At 39.5% G+C, this 22,454-nt stretch overlaps 1 protein-coding gene across 2 annotated transcripts in view; it reads right to left on the bottom strand.

Moving 5' to 3' along the window:
• Positions 1-22,454, bottom strand: part of LOC126473340 (uncharacterized) — a 138,788-nt gene that overhangs the window by 71,281 nt on the left and 45,053 nt on the right. The window contains exons 4-5 of one of the 2 annotated variants that reach the window (XM_050100335.1): positions 8,971-9,255; positions 1,171-1,308 (exon numbers count right to left, since the gene is read on the bottom strand). In XM_050100335.1, the coding sequence (XP_049956292.1) occupies positions 1,171-1,308; positions 8,971-9,255 (423 nt within the window). The remainder of the gene's footprint in view (positions 1-1,170; positions 1,309-8,970; positions 9,256-22,454) is intronic. The other variant, XM_050100336.1, reaches the window with a different exon arrangement.

Below are 22,454 nucleotides of genomic sequence, written 5' to 3' on the forward strand. Positions count from 1 at the left end.
ATGCTGGGATGGCCTCTTTGAAAGGACACAGCAAATTTCCTTCGACATCCTTGAGATATTCTTAGTGTGTACTCTATCTCTAATGACCTCAAAGCCAATGGGACATTAAATGCTAATCTTCTTTAATTTGTTTTATACTTTTCCCAAAAACTATTTTATGTTGAATTTTTTTTTACTATAATGCAACCTCAGTGAGGAAAAGCAACATTAACCTGAAATAAATGATTTGTTTCCATCTTGAAATTCCCATAAACAAACTATTCTGACACCTTAGCTCTCTTCACCCCATTCCTAGTAGTGTCTTACATTCTCTGCAATGTTTATTTTTCATGCAAATTTCATTTACCTATCTTCTGTTCATTATTATTTCTGCTTCTTCAATTTTCTCTGTCATGCTTACTCCCACATGTGTACCAGTCATACCTTGTTGGATAACCTGAATGCCCACTAGTTTAAAAATGGGAGAGAGGGAAAAGGTGCAGGAAATGATGGGAGAGGAGAAAGGGGAAGGGGATGGGAGGGGGAAGGAATAAAAAGCTCTAAAAGAAACTACTATGATTTTATGATCTGTTACATGTGTCTTCGTGCCACCCACTATTCAGTTGCATGTGAGTGGTTTGCTTCTCCTCACTCTTGTTTGATGCCAAATTTTGATACTCTACAAACACAACCAATGCTGATACAGCTATGGAGAACATATGATGAAGAAATACATTTGGCAACAGGATTTGTGAACATATCCTGTAATGACCATGTGCAAGATTCTATTTCCTTGCTGGCATTAATTATCATCTGGGCAGCCAAAGTTCAAATCTCTGCAAAAACTGAGGGAATTGAATCAACATTTAATAATGGCAAAAACAGTTAAGGAAGGATTGGTGATAATTTCATCAGAACAAACAGAAATTTCTCAAGACAATGTCAATAGATGATGATGTCCATGATTCAGGTTTCAAAACAAGTACAACATTAAAACCACAATTGTGTGAATATTTTATACACAAATCAAGCAATCAGGCAGAGTGGAGACTGGGGAATCAGTTCCTCACACATTTTTATTCTTAATGAAATGTGCACTCAATAATACATTACTGCCGATGTTCAATTCAGTTTTGAATATTATTACCACTTTATTACATACTGATTATCACAATTAAAATAATATCTTACCGTGGAAATATTCCTGTAGAGAGTTTTACCACTTTGTTCAAAGCTTTCATATTTTTGAAGGAGAGTTCTCCCATCTATTCTCCATAGTGGTGGATGCTCCATTGCTGTATCACTCTTCATTATAACAAAGTCACCAGACTAAAATGGAACATTGAATGTGACTATCAGCCCTAAGACTTCCATAACTACATAAATTATTAGCATTAAAAATAAGAAACCACTGACATATTATATTTCATGTTTTTGACGCAGTGGCACTGCCACTAGTTATCATTTTCACAAGCAGTGTGTTTTGGTCATCATCTTTTTGGTCACACGTAGTTAATAATGGTAATAGGTTAGAGTCAACACGAAAATTAATTCCTCTAGGGCCACAAACAGAAAAAAAGACACAGTTACATGGACACACAAGTTGCAATAGATCCTGCAACACCATAAATATTCATTATAACAAAGGATCAACATTTGTATTCTGATGTCCATTCTGCACTGTGACACCATGCATACAACTAATACATTAACGTCACATTCTGTGGGACCCGAGTAGAACATAATTTCCATAACAATCACTTCATGCTACTTCTGTATTAAATGAGGATCATGACATATGCAGGAAATATATGCTGTGTCCTATAAATGTATAGTGATACTTCTCTACAATATGCAGGGGTGGAGGGATGGCTGCCGCCTGAACCCTACACTTGGACATTTTCATGACCTTAAGAAAATTTCATGCACCAACAATGCATGAGATACTTCCTCGTGACAAATTTAGTCCAGTACTGTGCTCTGTGCATTTATAAACTATCATACAATTCCATCTGGATAATCACTGTAAATTACTACAATAATAATAATAATAATAATAATAATAATAATAATAATAATAGAAGGTGCGAACAAAAAAAATTAACTAGTAGTTTCAAAGGTTATTACTTGAAAAAGGAGATGCTGAGTCCTTCCTGGATGTTCCAGTGTTTGATTTTGTTAAAGTCAACATTGAAGTTTAAATCTCCTGCATGTTACCATCAGTCATCATCATTAAAAACATTAATGGTACTCCTAATGCCAACTAACTTGTAACTATTTATAACATGGTGCAGTGCAGCAGCATAAGTTAATTTACTACGCCTTAGCTGCAGGGGTCTGAGTGAAAACCATAGTACTACATATTTAATGTATCCAGGTAAAGGCTTTGGGCTCTAAGAGATTACAATAAAATCTGGACATTGCAGGGTGGTTATACTGGTGGCTTTGCAGCTGGGTTGGAAGACAAAGTATGGAAAAATATACCACAAAGAGGCTCATTACATGATACCACAACTGAGCAACTAGGTCAGCTAATATTAAATAGTCCATAGAGATGACAAATTCTTTTTTTTTCCCTCCAATAAAAACTCTGTGAAGATGGTCTGTGCACACTACAATCAGCAGGTTATGAAACCAACAAAAATCTTCTCAACACTTCATTTTTCTGAGCACAAACACACGACAGGTTCACATCTGGCCACTGGTGCAAATCAGCAGTCATGAATATCTGAGATCTGAGCAGACAAAGGGAGTTGTGAAATTAATGCTGCATACTGTTCTCAACTAAGTACACTTTATAACATTCATTGCTTATTACTGGTTGTCATTAACAGTCAAGTCAACATTTTCTAAAAGCCGTAATAAAATTTCTTTGTTATCTCCCTCAATCAGTACTAAAAATATTGAAGAGGTAGCCTTCCTACAATCCACAAGCTTTTAATCAATTATTCCATTTTGGAGTTTCTTAATACCTTGTTATATCTTCTATGATCTCATCATGGTGTATTGCACAAGCACTCTGCCAATAAAAGTAAAAGTACATTTACAAGACTCAAAACCTACGCTGTAGATGAGAGTATGTAAGCTAACTGGCATAAATGCATGGGTGCCTCTGCATCTGTATTGAACCTAAACAAAACTCCCATCTCTGTGTCAATGGTACAAAATCAAAAGAGAGGGATTTTCTTTTCTTTCTTTTTTTTTTTCTTTTTTTCTTTCGGTTACTTTCTACAATTACTTGCATTTGCCTATGGCCCCTAAACACAGTGTGATTCCATTTCACAAAATCAAGATAACAAAATGTATATATCTCACACCTTCATCGTACACACCCATTAACCCCTTAACATAAAACCCTGAGTTATCTCATTTTTATTATTTTGACATATCTGTTTCAGCACCAGACCTGGATCTGAGGGGAGGAGGTTGCAAACAGGGGTATCTGTCCTGGGAGACAATTTCAGGCGGTGCCAAATTCATATTCTTTAAGAAAAAACTCTTGTTTCAAAAAGTGTCTAGCATCCAGCGCATGTTGATCTATCAATTATCCACATGATTTTGAAACGTATCTCTGTTGGCTTTTGAGTATTTTTGAACACATTCTAAGTTGGTTTTTGAAAGAATCAAAGTTGATTATCGAATGCATACATAGTGTATGTGACGTTTCTGCCAAGGTAATCCCTGTTGCATCTAGAAATAAAAAACTTTCCTGTGGACAAAAGGGGATGGGGCTACCTGAACGAGTGAATGTGGTTGACTGGGTGTGCGAATGATCAGTGTTGTTATAATCATTAGCGAAATCCATAGATGCAGACTATGAGAGTAAAGACAACTAACAGGAATAACAGGTATGAAAGATTACATATTAATCATCTTGGTGTGTCCAAGAAAACGAAATTTGGACAGATTTTTTTTCCAGATTTCTACACAACTAAAGGCCAGTTGTACAGTCCCTGGTTAGCAGCCACTTAAGCTCTACTCTCGGAATATCATGGAAAAATGCATTGACAAGATTAGTAAAGTTAACAAGAGAGTAAGTTTTGACATATGCAGGAATAGTTACAGAATTAATGATGACAAGATTGATTGTTAGAATGAGGAAGGAGAAAAAAATGGGGACATTACAAACATTATATGGAAGAATATTATGATTGCACATTTGTATAAAAACTTCGTAATACTACTTTTTGATCTCCTGCTTGAGAAACTTGGAGCACATGAATGAAATGCGTAACTATTTCCTAACATAAAAGTTTTTGCTTGTAGTAGACCTTATAGGCATTTGATATTGGTACTTCATGAATCATATTCTGTTGTGTTATTTATGTAAATAAGGTAGATAAAAATAACCATCTGTGCCAAAACAGTCTTGCTTATCTGGCGTGTGTTACAATTGCTGCAATATTAGGAAGGCCTATTTTGTTTTATCTAGCAGACAGTGACAAAACAGATGTAAACAAACCAAGACACCATACCAGTCTGGGTTACTATTTGTATGAACAGCTTTTCCAGTATCAGTCAACGTCATTTTGATTGTCCATGTAGCAGAATGTTTGACAAACTTTGATGAGGTTTAGATTCTTTCACAGAAAGGAAAGCATGCCATGTAAACCTGTAGCTAGATTATAGAGAAAAAAATACTGGGACCTAAGGATTGAAGAAATGTGTACTGCCTTGCTTGTCTCTTGTCTTTACTGGGTTTATGTTTCCTATATTTAAGTTTATGTCACACAAAAGAGAAAGTTAGTGGCTAATAGGCAATAAAGATTTTTTATTCTCCCAGTTACAAATAATCCAACCTAGTATTAATTGTGAGCTTTTTGTGGGGGTATGCTGTCAAACCAGCTGACTGGAAGCAGAAGAGGCACCACAGGACATTTTGATTTCCACTGCCCCGAATGTAGGCTTGATGGCTTCCATTACAATACATACATGTTTGACTTCCACAGAGCAAAATACAGTGACATATAATACAAGGCTACTATGTGAAGAGGTGTGGCACTGCACTTTGGCACACTTAACACCAAATAACATGTCTTACATTTCCTCAAACATATATGTTTTATATACCAAAATCTTCAGAAAGATATGTGCCACAAAATGAACATATGTCTGAAAAATCACTTTTTTTTATTTTTGATGTCCTATCTCAAATGCTGAACAGGGGGAGGGAGGGGCACAACAATCAAGTTTTTGCCCCAGTTCAGAAATAGCATAGATCTGGGGCTGATCAGCACTGATACTTGTTGAGTGTTTAGGTGCTTGAGAGCATCAGGCCCTACATGTCTAGCCTGCCGGTCATGTTCTAATGGAGGTGGTCGCTACTAGATAGTCCTTACTGCATACAGCTTTGAATACTCAACAACAAACCATACACTTTCAGCCCACCTCTCCTGTGTTATTGTTTAGTCAACACCTTCAAAAGAAGATGGCTGTAGTCATCCTGAGTTTGACATTGAATTTAGTTACTCAAGAAGTGAATAAGTATGTGATATTGCTTCATTAAAGACTAAAAGTGACAAGAGTTTGTCAGTTTAGTGATAAAAGCTCATCAGTGGTACGAGATAAATGCCATATTTATCCGAGAGTGAGATGACCCTGAATTTAAGGCGAGCTCCCTTTTTTTAAAGAGGCTCCTTCAGAAAAATTTATTTTTTACCATATTCTGACTAATCAAATTTCAAATTTTTACTAACTTGAGGATCTGCCTAAAAAGTTACCATAAACTTATTCTAAACTTATGCCATTTATTGGTTATCTATATTTTGATAATACAAGGAGAAATAAAATACACAAAAGAAATTGTTTACATTAATTTTTATCTTCACTGCCTCTTCTGTTTAGCCTGTCATCTGCAGTACCACATTTTTTAATCATCATTGTAATAGTCTTCATCCCAACAGTGGAGCCGTGAAACTTCGTTGACACAAACATTTGGCTCTTTCTTCCGGGTATGTTGCAATTTTTTTAAAATTTTTAATTTTTATTTTAATTATTTGGGGGGGACTTGCAGATTTTGCTTTTATACTGACATGAGAGTGTTAACACCCTATCATTTGCATCGTACCTCATGGTGAGCATCAACAATATTGCTGCATAAAACACGTAAGTGTGCCACTGGCCTCAGTCTAGACTTTTACCACCTCCTGCTGCAATGTATGCTATTGCTAAGTATTTCACCAATTTTAAAGTCAATTCGATTCTGAGTGCAAATGGTTTCATGCAAACTGCACTTTAGGTATGGTAGACATTCATAAAAAGCTAAAGGACACAGTATAAGTTCCCATAGTTAGTACCACGACAAAATTTGCTGCCGACTCACCACTCCCCACCCCACACTCATTAAAGTTAGCAGACAAGCTGGAGTCACTGTTACCCTACCAGGCCTTCTGTAGCAACAATGACACACAGACATCTGTATCTTCTAGGTTGCAGGACCTGTGTCACAGCAGCAACTAATAATAAATGAAATATTGCAATCATGACTGAGACCACTTCTCGAACTTTCGCTCGTCCTGCGATTTAATGTGGTTTTTTTGTACTATCCCCAAAACAGGTCTCTCCGCTATAATTTATTCTTGTGATAACAATTGCAGTCAGTTTAATGAGATTTGTTTCATTCGTTAGATATTTAATTTTGGATTAATTTTCTTTCTTGTTTCATCTGAATGCTACCACCTTATTCTAAAACTGATTACAAGCTGGTAGTGGTTCATAATATGTAAACAACTACCAAATTTTCATCTGCAACACACTTCATAAATCATTAGTTTTTCATAGCCAAATAAAATAATAACTTGGGTTCAGATTCATGTAATGGGTTTTGAAGGACAAGATTTTCGAATTTGAATGTTACCTTTACTTAAAAAGCAGAATTAATGTAAGTCTACAGGTATCCATACCTGTCTGAGAACTTCTATTGAAAATATATTCAAATACAACAAAAGTTTGGGAGTTGGTAGAATTTAATGCTGTTTCCTCCTGTGTTTCACCAAATTCTTAATTTTTTAAGGTGAGCATCAGATGTCATAGTGCTAAGTTCATAGCTTCTCATGTATCCATCCATTGCATTACTGCCACGAGTCAAATGTCATGTGACTGATCGAACACGATTGATACTGTAACGAGCACTTCTGTGTATCGGGAAATCTCAAGCCTATTCAAACAAAAGTATTGCTTGCTAAACTCTACCCTTCAGAACTCTTAAAAATAAATTTGTGCAAAACCACAATAGCCAAAGCTTCATCTGTAAATGTAAGACAAGCCCTATATTAATCTATTAAACACTGAAAGAATATTTACCTCAGCAGCAATAGTTAAATCTGCAAATATAAGTAGACCCTGTATTTTTTAATAATGAATTTGGGAAAAAGCCTTGTCTTATAATTGGGTAAATATGGTGCATCCTCTGTGCTACAGCCACATCCTGCAAGACTTATGTTAACAGCAAACCATTGTGAAACACATGGTCAGGCTTCAATGCTACACAGAAACTAAAAAATGATTTAAAGGTTCACGAAATTTTAGTCAAAGTCCAGTGCATGAGTATACTCAGTATTTTATTAATGGTGAACTTCAAAATCTTATACCTCATTATTTTGAGTTTTAAAAGCTATCTTTATACACTGATCAGCCAGAACATTATGACCACCTACCTAATAGGCATTATGTCCATCTTTGACATGGATAACAGTGGTGAGACATCGTGGCATGGAAGCAATGAGGTCTTAGAAGGTCGCTGTAGGGAGTTGGTACCTCATCTGCACACACAAGTCACCTAATTCCCGTAAATTCCAGGGAAGGGGGTAATGAGGCCTGACAGAATGTTCAATCAAATCCCACATGTGTTCAGTTGGGTTCATACCTAGTGAGCTGGGGGACCAGCACGTCAATTAGAACTTGCCACTGCATTTCTTGAACCACTCCATCACGTTCCTCGACTTGTGATATGGTGCATTATCTTGTTGAAAAATGCCACTGGCATTGGGAAACATGATCATCATGAAGGGGTGTACGTGGTCTGCAACCAGTGTACAATAGCCTTCTGAATGTTCCCCAGAGCAAAATGGAACCGCCACCAGCTTTTCTCCAGCCCGCAGTATATGTGTCAAGGAGCTGTTCTCCTGGAAGATGACTGATTTGTGCCCTTCCATTGGCATGACGAACAAGGTATCAGGATTTATGAGACCATGCAAGGCTCTACCACTGCACCAATGGCCAGTGCCAATGTTTACATGCATATTCCAGTCGTAGTTGTCGATGTTGTAGTGTTAACATTGGCACATGTAAGGGTCATTGGCTGCAGAGGCCCATCATTAGGAGTATTCAGTGCACTGTGTGTTCAGACTCTATTGTACTCTGCCCAGCATTAAAGTCTGATGTTAGTTCTGCCACAGTTCACTACCTGTCCTCTTTTACCAGCCTGTCCAGCCTACAATGTCCGACATATATAATGGGGGATGGCCACCCAACCCCATGATGTCTGGAAGTGGTTTAACTTTGTTTCACCATGTGTTGAAGACACTCACAACAGCACTCTTCGAACACTCAACTAGCTATGTAGTTTCCGAAATGCTTGTGCCAAGCCTTTGGGCCACCATAATCTGCACTCAGTTACACTCAAATAGATCGCACACCTTATCCATTCTACACTCGGACAGCATGCTTACTGATACTACATGCACTGTGCAAGTGTCTGACAAGCAGCATTCCTTGCCAAGTGACGCTGCTATTGCCTGTATGTGTTTATATCACTAGTAGTTTGGGGATCATAATGTTCTGGCTAATCAGTTTATGTCTATATGTAATGTCATTCATTATACGATGTACTTCATTAATGAAAAAACATTATTTTTTAGAACCTAATCTGAAGAAAAAATCAATATGTTAAGGGGTTAAAGTACAAAGTGACAAGCCCAAATGGACAGTACAGTACAAAATATCCATCATAGCAACTCCTACTTCTCAATTACATTTCTAAGAAGCACTCACTCTGAAATTAGTGTCAGCTATGACTTCTCTGACAGGAGAATATGAAGCACCAGAGGGCATGTCAGATCTGGCCAATGACTGTGAATTTTGACTGATAGCAGCAGCATGTGTTCTTGTACGACTTTGTCTGGTTCGGTTCCCACGCAACTTGCTCACTTCTACATCTTCAGTGCCTCCAGGTCTAGTGCCATCAGGTGATGCATGCCTGGTTCTCTTGCAATTTGTTAGCATATAACGTGAACGGCGGGATCGTCTCTTATTAACATTATCATCATCAGATGGTTCCTATAACAAAAATTAAGAACAAATATGAGGTTTTTTTTCCCATATGCTTCACCTACATGTATCCAGAAAGTTAAGCATTTCATTATCAAATACAATTTGCTCTATCAGAAACACTGAGCTGCTCATAAAAGATGGAACAACAGGAGTAATGTACATGAATATAAATATCTGATATACTATATTAAATAAAACATTTATTGTTTAATAGCCATACAATGCTTTATAGAATTTGTTATCAGGCTACTGGTCACAACATAAATGTTCTTGGTAACTAAAAAAAACTACCTGAAGTGGAGCAGAATAAATATATCTTTTGTATTCCTAAACGAAGTTACACTTCAGGGTAAAATTTTCATATCAAGGTGTATTGCTTCTGAAGCAGCACTTCGGGGAGATCAAAATCATACGGTTTTATGCTATATTTATGTGTATTTATCAGCTACATTATCGAGTATTATGAAATATTTACTTGTTTTATACTGTTGCTCATCAGTTATTGGCAGCAGGTATTTTACAGTAGTCACAATTTTTATACTTGGAAAGTACAGCCTCAGTTAATTAACTCTTTATGCTGAAAACATCATTACAGAACAAAAACATATCAGTGCAAAGAAATTAAGTGCCTATGAATACAGTACATGCTCAATATGAAATCACAATCAAAGACAGGCATAAAATACAAAGGGTTTGTACAATATCTCATGATGAACCCTGTTGTGTCTGCACAGCTACCAACCTCGAAAGAGGATGCCAGTCATCACATGGCAAAAATGCAGAGATGTCCAGAGGCCCTCTCCCAGAAAATTTTTAAAAATTATCACTCTTATTTAGGCCTATCAATGCTATATTTCAGACACTTCTTGACCGTAAATGAAGAATAATGTTCAGATGTAAGGATAACCGTAAATGAAAATATTAGATTAAGCAGAAAATGCAAAAAAATAGTAAACATCATGGTTGCTATGTATTATTAAGTATGGATAAATAGGTGAACTGCATTTATTGTAACGCCACCTGGTTAGAGAAACCGCAACAGTGTACAGACGAATGGCTTGAACCTTGTGATGTCACTTGGTTCGGAAGCAGTTTCATTCCTATACTTTAAGCTGACACACACAGAATGAAAAATTTTCATCATCACTCAGCATAAACTACTTTAGTAAGCCAAGGTGACAAACTCATTTGTAGACAGTTTTCATCTAAATCTACATCTATACTCTGCAAACCATCATGAGGTGCATGGCAAATGGTTTCTTCCTGTTCCATTCAAGTATGAAATGCAGGAAAAATGACTGTTTGAATGCCTCTGTCTGTGCAATAATTATTCTAGTCTTATCTTCATGATCCCTATGTGAGCAATATGTACAGTAATCATTCAAAGTCAGTTCTTGAAATTTTGTTAACAGACTTTCTTAGGATCATTTATGTCTATCTTCAAGAGTGTTCCAGTTCAGTTCCTTCAGAATCTCTGTGACAACTTCCAATGGATTAAACAAACCTGTGACCATTCATGCTGCCCTTCTCTGTACATGTTCAATATCACCTGTAAGTCAAATCTAGTACAGGTCCCACACACTTGGAGAATATTTTGAACCCATCGTATGAGAAATTTGTAAGCAATCTTATTTATAGACTGATTGTATTTCCCCATATTCTACCAACAAACTGAAGTCTACCACTTGCTTTACCTATGACTGAACGTATGTGATCAATCCACTTCATATCTTCACAAAGTGTTATACCCAGGTATTTGTATGAGTTGGTTGATTCCAACAGTGACTCCTTGATATTATAGCAAAAGGATACTATGTTTTTTTTCATTTTTTGAAGTGCAAAATTTTACATTTCTGAACATTTCAATCAAGTTGCCAGTCTCTGCACCTTGTTGAAGTCTTATCAAGATCTGATTGAAGATTTACAGAGCTTCTTTCAGACAGTACTTCATTACAGATAGCTGCATCATCTGCAAAAAGACTGATTTTACTATTAATATTGTCTGCAAGGTCATTAATATACAACATGAACATATTTTCCTGGAGCACACCCAATGTTACTTCTATTTCTGATGGTGACTCTCCATCCAAGATGACATGTTGCATGCTCCCCACCAAAATGTCCTCAATCCAATAACAAACTTCACTTGATACACCATATGATCAAACTTCTGACAATAATCAGAGGTGTGGTACTGAGCCAAATGCTATCTGGAAATCAAGAAATACAGTAGCTATCTAATTGCCTTGATCCAAAGCTTTCAGTATGTCATATGATAAAAGTGTGAGTTGCATTTCGCACAACTGATGTTTTTGGAATCCATGCTGGTGGGCATTGAGGAGATTATTCTCTTCAAGATACTTCATTATGTTTGAGCTCAGAATATGTTCTAAGATTCTACAACAAAATAATGTCAAGGACATTGAACAGTAGTTTTGTGGATCACTTCGACTACCCTTCCTTGTAGGCGGGTATGGCCTGTGCGTGTTTCCAGGAACTGAGCGTGGTTTTTTGTTCGAGGGCTCTACAACAGAGCTTTGTTCAATTTTAACAATTTGAGCTGTTTCTGAACACACTCATGCTAATACTTATTTCATTCATCTTTTCAGTGGTATGAGGATTAAATTGGTGTGATTCTCCTGGGCATTCCTTTGTAAAGGAAGATTTGAAAACGGAGTTAAGCATTTCACCTTTTGTATACTCAGGAAGGAAATCATTACAATCTATAAAACATTGTAGTAGCATCATATGATTAGCAAAATATAAACAGTAAGTTTTCCAATTTATTTTTGAATCAAATTGTAAAATGCATATTTCCATAATTTTTAGTATCTTTTCATAACTCCATAATTAAGGTGTGAAGTCCTAAACAATTATGGGCAGTCCATAATAGCTGGCAGCTACGTGCCTGTAATAGTTGCACTGACATGCTGCTAGACAGACGATTATAATGTTTTGGCTGAGCAGTGTATTTCAATTGGATAAAACAAAATTCTAAATTATATATGAGGTATATACGGTGTCTCAAACAGAATCATCTGATTTAGCTTGTCTATATTTCTGAAACTAATAAACATATACAATGAATTTTGTCTTCTGATGAACGGGAAACTCAAAAAGTCTTTTTTCATACCTTTTATTAGGCATTCAATAGGCACCCCATGAGATGCATGGCACATGTCAATGCAGCGTTCAAATTGTTACCACACTGCAGTGAGCATGTCTTGAATTAACACTGCAGTGAGCATGTCTTGAATTACAGCTTCCACAGCTGTTGTTATGTGCTGTCTCAGTTCATTCATTGTTGTTGGTAACGGTAGCACACAAACAGAGTCTTTTATAAACCCCCACAAGAAATAATCACATACAGTCAGGTCCGCTGACCTTGGAAGGCCAGTAATGTAAGGCTGAATCATTTGGTCCAGTGCGACCAATCTATCATTCAGTAATTTGATTTAAAAATTTTTGCACTTCCAGATGCCAGTATGGCAGTGCCCCATCCTGTTGGTAAATGAAGTTGTTCAAATCAGTCTCCAACTGTGGGAAAAGAAAGTTCTAAAGCGTCGAGATATGTGCATTCCATAACAGTGTTTTCAGCAAACAAAAATGGACCATATGCCTTTTCCCGTGAAACTGCACAAAACACATTAAATTTTGGAGAGTCCCTCTAATGTACAACTTCATGTGGTTGTTCCATACCCAATATTCCCACATTATGAGAGTTCACCTTTCCATTTAAATGGAATGTTGCCTCATCACTAAACACTAAGCGTGGAAGAAAGCTGTCATCCTCTATCTTGCCAAGAACGAAATTACAGAACTCTACACATTATTGTTTGTCACCTTCACAAAGAGCTTGCATAGCTGAATTTTGTACATGGTTTCATGTGTAGACATCAATGCAACAGACACCAGATAGGCATCAAGGGCATGTCGAGCTGCACGTTGAATGGATTTCTGTGGAATCCTCGTGAAACTATGGTGGATGTGTTCGACATCTGTGTCAGACACTTGAGGGTGGCCCAGCAATTTGCCTTTACACAAACAACCTGTTTCTTGGAATTGTTCTTACCATCATCTAATGCTCTGTGCTGTAGGAGGATCCACACAATACCTAATACGAAAGCCACGCTGAACAGTTATTACTGATCCGCAATGCACACAACGTAGAACACAAAACGCTTTCTGTTGCCCTGACATCATTTTTACTAGACTGACATCCGCACACACTGCTGGTACCTAGCAGGAACCTTGTAAAACTCAAGAGTTTGCTCTTTCCAACAGTATATTGTTCACACACATATCTCAAATAACATAATAGTTACGATTATTTTTTTTTTTTTTTTTTAAATCATATGATTCTTTTTGATACACCGTGTATGTAGTTTGTTGAATGATGTCACAAACTTGGTTAGCTTACACAACTTCAGTGCTGGATTTAGGGTTTGTTGCTCAAGTTTCAATTACATGAGATATGAAGTTGACCACTGCGTAGCTTTCCTCCCATCCCAGCCCATCCTATACCACACCACCCAGCTTTCAAGTTAATGTGTCAGTAATTGTTTGCTTGCATTAGCAGAAAATTAAAACTAAATGACACCAACACTTGAACAGCAGAAACATGTATTTTCAAGAGAAATTGGAAGAAGGCAGTAAAGGCAATAATTCAAAGCCAAAATTTGTAAATGGAGTAAATGCTGTGCACACCACTGTATAATACTTTCTGAAACAAAAGGGTCAGTTCATTCAAACGTCTTAATGGATACGTAACCATGACAGACACTCCAGGATACAACAGTTCATGCACTTAACTGAATTTCAGTGAAGTTCAATTGTATTATCACTGTGAAACACACCCCAAATGGTGGGTGAATGGCATCCAGTGGTATTTTGTGATAAGAGTAGATTCTGCCTAGGTATTGTGATTGTTATTTGGTAATACATATAAGTCAGAGGAGTGGCAACTGCCAAACTGTACCAAGCAACAGCAGCCAGACCCATCTCTTATTGAACACATGAGGGATGTGCTGGGTCAGCATTACCAGAAACATCCCTTGACACACAGTAGAAATGGCATATAACACTCTCTCCCAGGATGATATCTGAAGCTCTATCATAGTCTCTGACGAAAATTGCAGGACTGTATTACAGCGAGAGGCAGTTATACGAGATACTAAAATTGTCTAATTAATCACATCATAAATAATGGATGGGATAAAGGAGTGTGCTCCCTGCCACCGCTGGATAAGCAACTGCCAGCAGCAAGTCATATACTCTTAGCTCACTTATTTTTTACATAGTTTAATTCTTAATTTATTGGCGTGTTTTTGTATACTTGCATTGTTTAATTCATAAATTTCAGGTGTATTACAGTATTTGAGAGTTGTAGCATAGTGCTTTAGTACCTGAATAGTATAAATTCGCGTAGTCATCTGTCTTCTGTTTTTGTTTTGAATGGCCAGTGTCGGTTGGTCACAGCCAGTGCGCTCCCTGCCACCGTTGGATAAGCAGCTGCCAGCAGCAAGTCGTATACTCTTAGCTCACTTATTTGTTACATAGTTTAATTCTTAATTTCTTTGCGTGTTTTTGGGTACTTGCATTGTTTAATTCATAAATTTCGGGCGTATTATAGTATTTGAGAGTTGTAGCATCGCGCTTTAGTACCTGAATAGTGTAAAATCGCGTAGTCTCCTTCTGCCGCCAAGCAGTGTGTCAGCAGTGCGCAAGTAGCAGCATTAGTGCATTTACTAAGCAATCTTGTATTTTAATAATCGTTTACATTTTGTGTCGAATTGTTTGTGCTCCCTGTAGATTAGTTCATACGATCTTTGCACAACAGTTTTTAGCATGGATAGGGACTGCGACTGCTGTGTTTGGATGCGGGCTGCGTTGGCATCCCTTCGCTCCCAGCTTCAGGCAGTGTTGGCTTCGGTCACACAACTTGAGGCTGTTGCCAATGGGCATCACTGTGGCGGTCCGGATGGGGGTTTGTCAGGGATGGCCAGCTCGGCCCACGCATCCCCCGATCGGACTAACGCTGTGGCTGCCCGGGATACTGCCCACATTGAGGCCGACCCCTCACCCGTGGTAGAGTGGGAGGTCATCTCGAGGTGTGGCAGGGGGCAAAAGACATTCCGGAGGGCTGAACGGAAGGCCTCTCCAGTTTTTCTGATGAACCGGTTTCAGGCTCTGTCTCCGGCTGATACTGATCTTCAGCCAGACATGGCTGCTTGTCCTGTTCCAGAGGTTGCCCCTCAGTCTGCAAGATCTGGGCGGTCACAGAGGGTGGGCTTACTGGTAGTTGGGAGCTCCAACGTCAGGCATGTAATGGGGCCCCTTAGGGATATGGCAGCAAGAGAGGGGAAGAAAACCAATGTGAACTCCGTGGGCATACCGGGGGGAAGCATGCCAGATGTGGAAAGGGTCCTTCTGGATGCCATGCAGGGTACAGGGTGCACCCATCTGCAGGTGGTCACTCATGTCGGCACCAATGATGTGTGTCGCTATGGATCGGAGGAAATCCTCTCTCGCTTCCGGCAGCTATCTGATTTGGTGAAGACTGCCAGTCTCGCTAGCGGGATGAAAGCAGAGCTCACCATCTGCAGCATCATCGACAGGACTGACTGCAGACCTTCGGTACAGAGCCGAGTGGAGGGTCTGAATCAGAGGCTGAGACGGTTCTGCGACCGTGTAGGCTGCAGATTTCTTGACTTGCGCCATAGGCTGGTGGGGTTTCGGGTTCGGCTGGATAGGTCAGGAGTCCACTACACACAGCAGGCGGCTACATGGGTAGCAGGGGTTGTGTGGCGTGGACTGGGTGGTTTTTTAGGTTAGATGGCCTCGGGTAAGTACAGAAAGGGCAACACCCTCAAAGGGTGCGGGGCAAAGTCAGGACATGCGGGGACCAAGCAGCAATCGGTATTGTAATTGTAAACTGTCGAAGCTGCACTGGTAAAGTACCAGAACTTCAAGCGCTGATAGAAAGCACCGAAGCTGAAATTGTTATAGGTACAGAAAGCTGGCTGAAGCCAGAGATAAATTTTGCCGAAATTTTTACAAAGGCACAGACGGTGTTTGGAAAGGTTAGATTGCATGCAACTGGAGGTGGCGTGTTTGTCGCTGTTAGTAGAAGTGGATAGTTTCTGTGAGTTATTATGTGTGGAGGTTACGCTTAACAACCGAGCTAGGTTAATAATTGGCTCCTTTTACCAACCTCCCGACTCAGCAGCATTAGTGGCAGAACAACTGAGAGAAAATCTGGAATACATTTCACATAAATTTCCTCAGCATGTAATAGTCTTAGGTGGAAATTTCAATTTACCAGATATAGACTGGAACACTCAGATGTTTAGGACGGGTGGTAGGGACAGAGCATCAAGTGACATTATACTGAGTGCACTATCCGAATATTACCTCGAGCAATCAAACAGAGAATCAACTCGTGGAGATAACATCTTGGACCTACTGATAACAAACAGACCCGAACTTTTCGACTGTGTAAGTGCAGAACAGGGACTCAGTGATCATAAGGCAATTGCAGCATCCCTGAATATGGAAGTAAATAGGAATATAAATAAAGGGAGGAAGGTTTATCTGTTTAGCAAGAGTAATAGAAGGCAGATTTCAGACTACCTAACAGATCAAAACAAAAATTTCTGTTCCGACACTGACAATGTTGAGTGTTTATGGAAAAAGTTCAAGGCAATCGTAAAATACGTTTTAGACAGGTACGTGCCAACTAAAACTGTGAGGGATGGGAAAAACCCACTGTGGTTCAACAACAAATTTAGGAAACTACTGCGAAGGCAAAGAGAGCTCCACTGTAAGTATAAACGCAGCCAAAATCTCTCAGACAAACAGAAGCTAAACAATGTCAAAGTTAGCGTAAGGAGGGCTACGCGTGAAGCGTTCAGTGAATTCACTGAATTTGAAAGTAAAATTCTATGTATCGACTTGACAGAAAATCTTAGGAAGTTCTGGTCTTACATTAAATCAGTAAGTGGCTCGAAACAGCATATCCAGACACTCCGGGATGATGATGACATTGAAACAGAGGACGACATTCATAAAGCTGAAATACTAAACACCTTTTTCCAAAGCTGTTTCACAGAGGAAGACAGCACTGCAGTTCCTTCTCTAAATCCTCGCACAAACGAAAAAATGTCTGACATCAAAATAAGTGTCCAAGGAATAGAAAAGCAACTGAAATCACTCAACAGAGGAAAGTCCACTGGACCTGACAGGATACCAATTCGATTCTAGACAGAGTACGCGAAAGAACTTGCCCCCCTTCTAACAGCCATGTACTGCAAGTCTCTAGAGGAACGGGAGGTTCCAAATGATTGGAAAAGAGCACAGGTAGTCCCAGTCTTCAAGAAGGGTCGTCGAGCAGATGCACAAAACTATAGAACTATATCTCTGATGTCGATCTGTTGTAGAATTTTAGAACATGTTTTTTGCTCGCGTATCATGTCGTTTCTGGAAACCCAGAATCTGCTCTGTAGGAATCAACATGGATTCCGGAAACAGCGATCGTGTGAGACCCAACTCGCTTTATTTGTTCATGAGACCCAGAAAATATTAGATACAGGCTTCCAGGTAGATGCCATTGTCCTTGACTTCCGGAAGGCGCTCGATACAGTTCCGCACTGTCACCTGATAAACAAAGTAAGAGCCTACGGAATATAAGACCAGCTGTGTGGCTGGATTGAAGAGTTTTTAGCAAACAGAACACAGCATGTTGTTCTCAATGGAGAGACGTTTACAGACATTAAAGTAACCTCTGGCGTGCCACAGGGGAGTGTTATGGGACCATTGCTTTTCACAATACATATATAAATTACCTTGTAGATAGTGTCGGAAGCTCCATGCAGCTTTTCGCAGATGATGCTGTAGTATACAGAGAAGTTGCAGCTTTAGAAAATTGCAGTGAAATGCAGGGAGATCTGCAGCGAATAGGCACTCGGTGCAGGGAGTGGCAACTGACCCTTAACATAGACAAACGTAATATATTGCAAATACATAGAAAGAAGGATCCTTTATTGTATGATTATATGATAGCGGAACAAACACTGGTAGCAGTTATTTCTGTAAAATATCTGGGATTATGCGTGCGGAATGATTTGAAGTGGAATGATCATATAAAATTAATTGTTGGTAAGGCGGGTACCAGGTTGAGATTCATTGAGAGAGTCCTTAGAAAATGTAGTCCATCAACAAAGGAGGTGGCTTACAAAACACTCGTTCGACCTATACTTGAGTTTGCTCATCTGTGTGGGATCCGTACCAGGTCAGGTTGACGGAGGAGATAGAGAAGATCCAAAGGAGAGCGGCGCGTTTCGTCACAGGGTTATTTGGTAAGCGTGATAGCGTTACGGAGATGTTAAGCCAACTCAAGTGGCAGACTCTGCAAGAGAGGCACTCTGCATCGCAGTGTAGCTTGCTGTCCAGATTTCGAGAGGGTGCGTTTCTGGATGAGGTATCGAATATATTGCTTCCCCCTACTCATACCTCCCGAGGAGATCACAAATGTAAAATTAGAGAGATTCGAGCACGCACGGAGGCTTTCCAGCAGTTGTTCTTCCCGTGAACCAAACGCGACTGGAACAGGAAAGGGAGGTAATGACAGTGGCACGTAAAGTGCCCTCCGCCACACACCACTGGGTGGCTTGCGGAGTATAAATGTAGATATAGATAGCAACTTATCAAACAGTTGAGGTGCCAACTGGTTGATAACACATATCTAGGACTGAAAATGTTACATTTTTGGATAATATCCTTTTTCAGAGGTAACTAGTACGTAATAAACGTACACCTGCATGGCTACGTTGCCCTTGCCAATAAAAGTATACCAGCACCACAACTTGACTAAGGTGAGGGATTGTGTCATGTGAAGCAGGCAAGTGGAGAAAGAATGTTGGAGAGGAGCGAGGGATGGAGGGAGGGGTAGCTGATGGGCGCGAAGAAGAGGCACGAGAGAGCTCATTCTGGAGCAGACAGGAAGACTTGTGGTGCTGCAATTGAGTAGTGGCCTGGAAGAGGAAGACAGAACAGAGAAGGGGTAGATTATGGAGAAGGGGATGGAAATAGCATTAGTTAACTTATATACCAAAGACCTCAGTCCCACAAAATTTTAAGGCCTATGCAAAAACCTTCAGCCCCATATTCAAGCTTGATAATAGTGGACTCATAAAATGCAGACACTCCTTCTTCTGACCCTTACAGCGGAAACATTTCTTGCCATCAACCTCACCAACCCAAACTGACTACACATCAACACTGAACCTTTTGTCTCCCTGTTCATATCTCTGTATGACCATCTGCCACTCCCACCTAACCACAACCTAGTCCAGTAATTCCTTATCTTCAACCTGGTCACAGCTTCCTCTCCTAGATCCTTCTGCAAAGACACAAACCTCTTAACAGAGGGAAGAATGCCTATTCACAACTTTAAGACAGAACCCATGCTGTTCATCCATCCTGTAGACAAAGTCTCCACTACTGTCATGATGAACTGCAATGATTATCTGACAGAAGGTATCTGCCTATTTTCCCCCTATCTCCACAATAATGCCCTTCCACTGTGATCCCATTTCAGAAGTCCAGAATAACCTCCAACCCCTACTCAATTCCTTAGGCACATCCCAAATTCACTCCCTCAAATCCATCTTCCTTCTCATCCTAATGACAACCCCCCTCCCCCCAATACACCCACCTACTACATGTTCCCCCAATTCCATTAACCTGATTACCATCCATGTCATTGATACAAACCATTCCCACCCATTACCACCTAAACCCCTACTTGTCATTGTTGACATCATTTCTCTATACGTCAACAAGTTCCCCTATGTGCTACCTGAGCCCCTACTCATCACTGTTGATGCCACTTCTCTCTACATCATCATCCTCTGTGTCCATTGCTTTGCTACTATTGAACACTATCTCCCCCAGTTTCCTTCAAACTGCAGATCCACCACCTCATTCATTACACATCTAGCTAACTACAGGCTCACATATAACTACTACTTCTTTGAAGGGAAGATATACAAACAAATCCATGGCATGAGCATGGGCACCTATATGGCACACTCCTATGTAAATCTGTTTATGGGCCAGAAACTTTCTAAGCCACTCAAAATCTGGTTCAAATTCATTAAAGATATCCTCATGATCTTGACCAAGTTCCGAGATACCCTATCCTCATTCCTCCACAGCCTCAGCACCTTATTTCCCATCCATTTCAGCAGGCCTTTCTCAACCCCATGTGCCACCTTCTTGGACACTGAGCTCCACTTCTCTGATGGCCTCATCCATATCTCTGTCCATATCAAATCCATTAACCACCGACAGTACCCCACTAACAGTACCTGCATTCTGTTAGCTGTCATCCCTTCCACGCCAAAAAATCATTCCCATGTAGTCTGGCCACCTGCACATGGCACATCTGCAATGATGAGCAATCCCTTGTCCACTATGTTGAAGGTCTTGCTGAAGTTATCAGAAAGAGGGATTTGTCCAAACCAAGTCTGCAAACATACCTCCTAAACCACATCTTCGACCAATCTGCTGAACCAACTGTAAAGGAACACCACTCTAATTAACCAATATCTAATTACCCCGAACCAGTACTGCTAAACCACATACTTCACCAGGGCTCATAAAAGAGGATCATCCTACCAACAATCCTTCCTGCTCCTCCAAAAGTGGTATTCCACTGCCCACCCAGTTTAAAAAGTAACCTGACCCATGCTTATGCCACATGAACTCCCAACCCCTTGCCCCATGGATCACATGTGTATTGAAAACCCAGGTGAAAGGCCTGTCCTATGCACTCATCCAGCTCACCGTATTTCAGCACCATCACAGGTACAACCTTTCCTATCAGAGGCAGGGCCATCTATTAAAGCAGTCATATTAAGAGGGTTATCCAGGAAGTACAGCCTAAATCGCCGTAGCTACTTGAACGATCCATTAATACTCAAAGACACATGTGCATCAACTCCTGGTATGTCTTACTCATCACACAACACAATTTGCATTGGTACTGTTGCAGTGTGCCGTTTCCGATATCAGTTCAAAATGTTTAAAACAATTGATCAGCCCATCAACTATGAAATACAGTCAGTGATTCAGTTTTTGACAGCAAGGAACACTGCTGCAACGGAAATTCATCAGCAGATAAGTGAGGTGTATGGCCCCAATACAATAAATGTCAGTAAAGTGTGTACATGGGTGAGAGCCCTCAAAGACAGACAGTAAAATGTCTATGATGAATGGCGATCAGGCTGACCATCAATGATCTCAGAAGATTTGATCAAATACATGGACAAAAAGATGTGCAAAGACTGGTGATTCACAATTTAAACTTTAGTATAGCAATTTTTGAATGTGGGTAGAACAACTTTGCACAAAATTGTCTGTGAAAAGTTGCAATTTTGCAGATTGTGTTCACATTGGTTTCCCAGGCTGCTTACTGAGAAACACAAAATGGAAAGAGTGGCTTGTGCTCTTGAATTTTTGGACTGATATCATAAGGAAGGTGATCAATTTTTACAGAATGTTGTCACAAGAGATGAGGCAGGGGTTCTCACATGACCCCAGAGTCTTAATATCAGTCAATGGAATCGTGTCACATGACATCATCAGAGTCAAAGTCAAGGCCAAACAGACAATCTCAACAAACAATGTTATGGCAACTGTGTTCTGGGATAGGTATGGAGTCTTGTTGGTTGAGTTTATGCAGTGAGGGATAACAATAAATGCAGTCAGTTACTGTTCTAACATGACTAAACTTTGATGTGTAATACAGAATAAGTGACACTGTTTCCTGACATTTTGAATTTTGTTGCTGCATGACAATGCCAGACCCCATTCTGCCATTTACACCCAAAATCTGACCAGATTTTTGGATGGGAACAGATTGTCCACACACTAATCAGTATAGACTTGGTGCCAAACAATTTTCTCTTGTTTTGGCACCTAAAGGAGTTTCTCAGTGACAAGCACTTCGCAACAGATGATGAGATGAAAGAAGCACCTAAAGACTTCCTCACAGGTGGCAGACATCTGTGACTTAGGGATATAATAGCTTGAAGAATGTTATGACAAATGTTTAAACCAATATGAAAACTATGCAGGAAAATAAACATGTAAGGAATTAAATACAAAAAAGATATTTGAAAAAATCTGTGTTGATTTATGTT

This window comes from Schistocerca serialis, chromosome 4 (genome assembly GCF_023864345.2).
Source record: "Schistocerca serialis cubense isolate TAMUIC-IGC-003099 chromosome 4, iqSchSeri2.2, whole genome shotgun sequence".
NCBI classification, from domain to species: Eukaryota; Metazoa; Arthropoda; class Insecta; order Orthoptera; family Acrididae; genus Schistocerca; species Schistocerca serialis.